Genomic DNA, 4514 nt, shown 5'->3' with positions numbered 1-4514 from the left:
TCATGAGCAGTGGGGACCCTGATCCCTGAGGCATGATTGTAACAGACATTCCTGGGGTGCAACCTGGAACTGGGCACTGCTGAGCCCTCTGTCTTACCAACCTGAGCTTCCTTTCATACTGTGATAATGTGAAAGGTCTTGTACTCACACACACTTTCACAGGGAGACACACATCCAGCTGAGTTACATGAATGTTTTTTGCCAGCCACTCATGAACCAACAATAGAGAGGCTTCAGTCAGCTCCCTCCAGCTCCCCAGCCTAGGATCCCAAACCTATACCATGCTGTCCTGGTCAGAAGACTGACTAGTGTAAGTTATTACCCCATTCACCCTCCCTCAATGTGGAGAGGACAGTGCACCAGCCCCTATTCTTGAGTAGATTTCCCTTTATATGTCAAACAAAATACTGTTTTAGGTAAAAAATATAAAACAGGTTTATTAACTACAGAAAGACAGATTTTAAGTGATTATAAGTAATAAGTGTACATATCAAAGTAGATTCCCTAGGAAATAAAACAAAATCACAATCTAAGTTCTATAACCTAGACAAGACTTGAATCAAGCTGTGTCTCATCCTGATGGTACACACAGCTCACCAATCTTCCATACACAGGCTGGGATTCCTCCTTTCCCACCTTGGACCACCTCCCCATTCCAAGTCTTTGTCCTCTAGTCATCTTTCCAGGTGTTCAGTTGTGGGGGAGTGAGGCCAAGTGATGTTACTTCCCCCTTTTATAGCTTCTGCAATGTGAAGGGAACTTCATTGTCCCAAACAAAGCCCCCAGCAGAGTTAGTGGGAAAGTACAGCACAAGATGGAGATCAGTGTCATATGAGCTGATCACATGTCCTTGCATGCTTTGATGATTCATAGCAAGGGCCATTACCCATATTCTGGCTAGAATGTCAACAAGAAAGTCCATTAGGTGGGGATAAGCTTCCTCCATCGCCCACTGTATTTATTGATGGGCCATCAACTTGAATAGTCCATTCACAATGTGCTGGCTAGACTGGATGTAAACTACTTTGTGGGAGTTACCTCAGGAGCAAACTTATTTGAAATACAGGTACATAGTCAATATTCATAACTTCAGATACAAAAATGATACATGCATACAAATAGGATAATCCTATTCAGCAAACCACAACTTTTCCCTTGACACTTCACATGACATATTTTGTACAAAGTTTGTTGCACTTATATAACCGTGGTGAATATGTGGGTGCCAGAGTGTCATTGTGACAGAGTGTCACAATGATACAGCAGAGAAACTTGGTCACACCACAAATAACTAATCAAACTGTTTAACCAGGTGTGTTTGGAGGTTGAAACATAAATTGCATGTGAACTCTCAAGTGCATTTCAATTCATTAATACTTGGTAAACTTTTTTTGCTTTTCTCCCTAGGTTTCCTTCCCAAAGCCTATTTGCATTTAGTTCCCATCCACAGGCGGATAGAGGTACCAACAACAATGTTTAAAGAGGACAGCTGCAGCTGGCTCAGTTTTCCACTGGATACAGCAGACTTATGCTTAATTTGGGGTGCAATATCCACTTGTTACTTATAATAAGTTCATTCTTTGGTGGCTACTTAGAGATTAATTATGAAGAAGATGGTTGGTGAATCCTCATCAATACACTCACAAATTTGTGGGGCTGTGGGTTTCCCTTCAGGTGAGATAAGCTTTAAGGCTGCTACTGTCCTGCCTTCCCGAGGTCCCACTGAGGGTTAGGTTTGATTCCCTCTTATGCACCTAATTCCTTACATCTACCTATTTCCAAGACTATATTTCATTAAGCCTCTTGTCCATATTTGTCATTCCTGCCATCTGTTTTTTTGGGGGTATCTATTGTAAGAATTTGTGCAGATAGATGGTTCTCTATACAATGTGGTTAAGAAAGTTTGGCCTTTGCAGTATAAAGGTATGTCTACACAGGGACCTGGGTCAGCTGATGGGCTTCCGGGGCTTGGGCTCTGGGGCTGAAAAATTGCTATGTAGATATTTGGCCTCAGGCCCCAATCTGGGATCTGGGACCCTGCAAGAAATACAAAAATTTCTGAAGGTCAGCAAGTCCACTTCCTGCCCAGCTTTAGTAACTGCCATTTATAACATTGGGAGGTGCTACCAACATGGCATTAGCATGGTCAATTCAATGTCAAGTGAACCCAATGGTGATTGTGCTTTACACGTTACCCTCTGTGCCAATCACTGGGGGCCATGAGTCTGTTACAGCCCCCATCCAGAAAAGCTTTCATGTTTAGTTCAAGCTGTAGCAGATTATGTTTTCAGCACTGGATTCATTCCCTGGTGGGCTGTACAGGAGAGGAAAGGATTTTCCCTTCTTAGGTCCTGATCCAGCTCCGACAATGGAAAGACACCCATTGGCTTTAGTGGTTGTGGCATTGCAAAAAGCGGCTAAGAATACTAAGACTCTGATCCAACAAAGCATTTAAGCTTGTGCTTAGCTTGGTCCCAGTGGAACTACTCTTAAAGTTAAGCACATATATAAGTGCTGGGACTGGGGCTTCAGCGAGTTAATCTTCACTCCTGGCTGTAAATCTTTCCTGACTGATCACTCTCCTCAGGGCCCATTTCACTTCCTTATTCCGCAGGCTATAGATCATGGGGTTTAACATGGGAGTGATGATCCCGTAGAGCATAGAAATGACCCTGTCCTGATTTGGTGAGTAGCGAGAGGAAGGGCGCACGTAGGTGAAAATGGTGGTGCCATAAAACAGGCCAACTACAGTCAGGTGGGAGGCACAGGTGGAGAAAACTTTGTGCCTGCCCTTGGCAGAGCTCATGCGCAAGATGGCAGAGACAATATAGATGTAGGAGACCAGGGTGATCACAAAAGCACTACTTCCTAAGACCCCAGCCACGATAAGAAGTACCATTTCACTGGTGTAGGTAGAGGAGCAGGAGAGGGCCACCACTGGAGGGATATCACAGAAATATTGATTAACTTCATTAGACCCACAGAAAGATAATGTAAAGGTGAATGACGTGTGCAGCAGGGAATTAAGAAACCCTGATATCCAGGTACCAGCTGCCATCTGAGCACAGAGTCTTTTATTCATTATGGCCGTGTATTGCAGGGGATGGCATATTGCGACATACCGGTCATAGGCCATCACTGCCAGAAGGAAGATCTCTGTCCCCACCACATCAATGAGGAAATACAGCTGCATCACACAGCTGGCAAAAGAAATCTCCTTGTTCCCAGACAGGAACATGTCCAGCATCTTTGGTACTGTGATGGTTGGACACAGGATATCCAGCAAGGACAAGTTGCTGAGGAAGAAATACATGGGGTTGTGCAGGCGAACATCTGTTCCTATGGCAATGAGGATGGTGATGTTCCCTGCCAGTGTGGCTAAATAGATGAGAGAAAACAACAGAAAAAGAGGGAAACGCACCTCCGGGAGGTCGGAAAGTCCCATGAGAATGAATTTGGCCACTGTGGTGACATTGGCTCCCTCCATCTATCCTTGGCCAATAGGATTTTACTGCAGGGGTTTACATGGAAGAAAAGCAAATGCATATATGTCAAAATGTCAGATGCATCATATTCAATTAGATCAATGTTTCTCAGCCTTCTCAGGTTGGTGACCCCTTATTCCAAGTCAAACATTTTCATGGCACCTTTCTACTTACTGTAAGAGTAAAATATGTATCAGTGATAACAATGATAAATCTAGGTCATTTATTTGCATGTGTGTTTCAAGAGGTTGACCTTGAAGGCCAAAGGTGGGCAAGTTTTTCTTTGGTTTAGATTGTTCAGAACATCACAACCCCCCAATTTATTTTCATGACCTTCTAGGCCGGGTTGGTTTCTGCAATAAAAGAAAAGTGTTTATATCTGTTCCAAAAATAATTTTTATTTTTTTAACCTTTATTATAAATCTGGATATTGTATTTAATCCATAAAATTCCCCTTCCTTTTTTAATCCTGCCTATACGACATCTTATGATAATGAGTTCCATAGGCAAATATATAAGACCTGAGTCTCACATGAACTAGTACAGTAGGAGCACTTGAAACATTCCTTCTGTTTATAGAGAGAGATGTTCCCTATAATTTAATTGGGTATTACTGCTTAAACTGATAATACTGATAGAGCCAAAAGGAACATTTTAAGTGCAATCACTGTACTTTATTCAGGGAATGATCACACTTAAATCAAAGAGAGTTAAGGGTAGAGGGCAGATTTAGGTCCAAAGAGTGAAGTGATTAATTATTCATTTATTAGTTATTAATTATTGTGATCATGTAGAGAAACCAGAGAGGGGAAAATTTCTTTTTTACCATTTTAATTTCACAAATTGTAATTATTAGGACAAGACAGTTCAAATATATAAGAATATTATATAAGAATCATATATATATATATATAATGATCTCATTATATAAGAATCATATAAAAATAGATAATAGGACATTACAAAAAGTTTAGTACCACCCAAGGTAGGTACCCAATCCTCCCCTATTTAAATTCTATGGGAACTTTG

At 41.5% G+C, this 4514-nt stretch overlaps 1 protein-coding gene across 1 annotated transcript; it reads right to left on the bottom strand.

The window, feature by feature from the left end:
- Positions 1–2536: 2536 nt before the first annotated feature.
- On the bottom strand, positions 2537–3487 carry LOC123369049 (olfactory receptor 5V1-like). The gene has a single exon (XM_045014417.1). The coding sequence runs from the start codon at positions 3485–3487 to the stop codon at positions 2537–2539; it is 951 nt and encodes a 316-aa protein (XP_044870352.1).
- Between the last annotated feature and the right edge of the window lie 1027 nt (positions 3488–4514).

This window comes from Mauremys mutica, chromosome 4 (genome assembly GCF_020497125.1).
Source record: "Mauremys mutica isolate MM-2020 ecotype Southern chromosome 4, ASM2049712v1, whole genome shotgun sequence".
Taxonomy (NCBI): domain Eukaryota; kingdom Metazoa; phylum Chordata; order Testudines; family Geoemydidae; genus Mauremys; species Mauremys mutica.
Note: the sequence above shows the minus strand (reverse complement) of the source record. Positions and strands in the feature narration are given on the sequence as shown.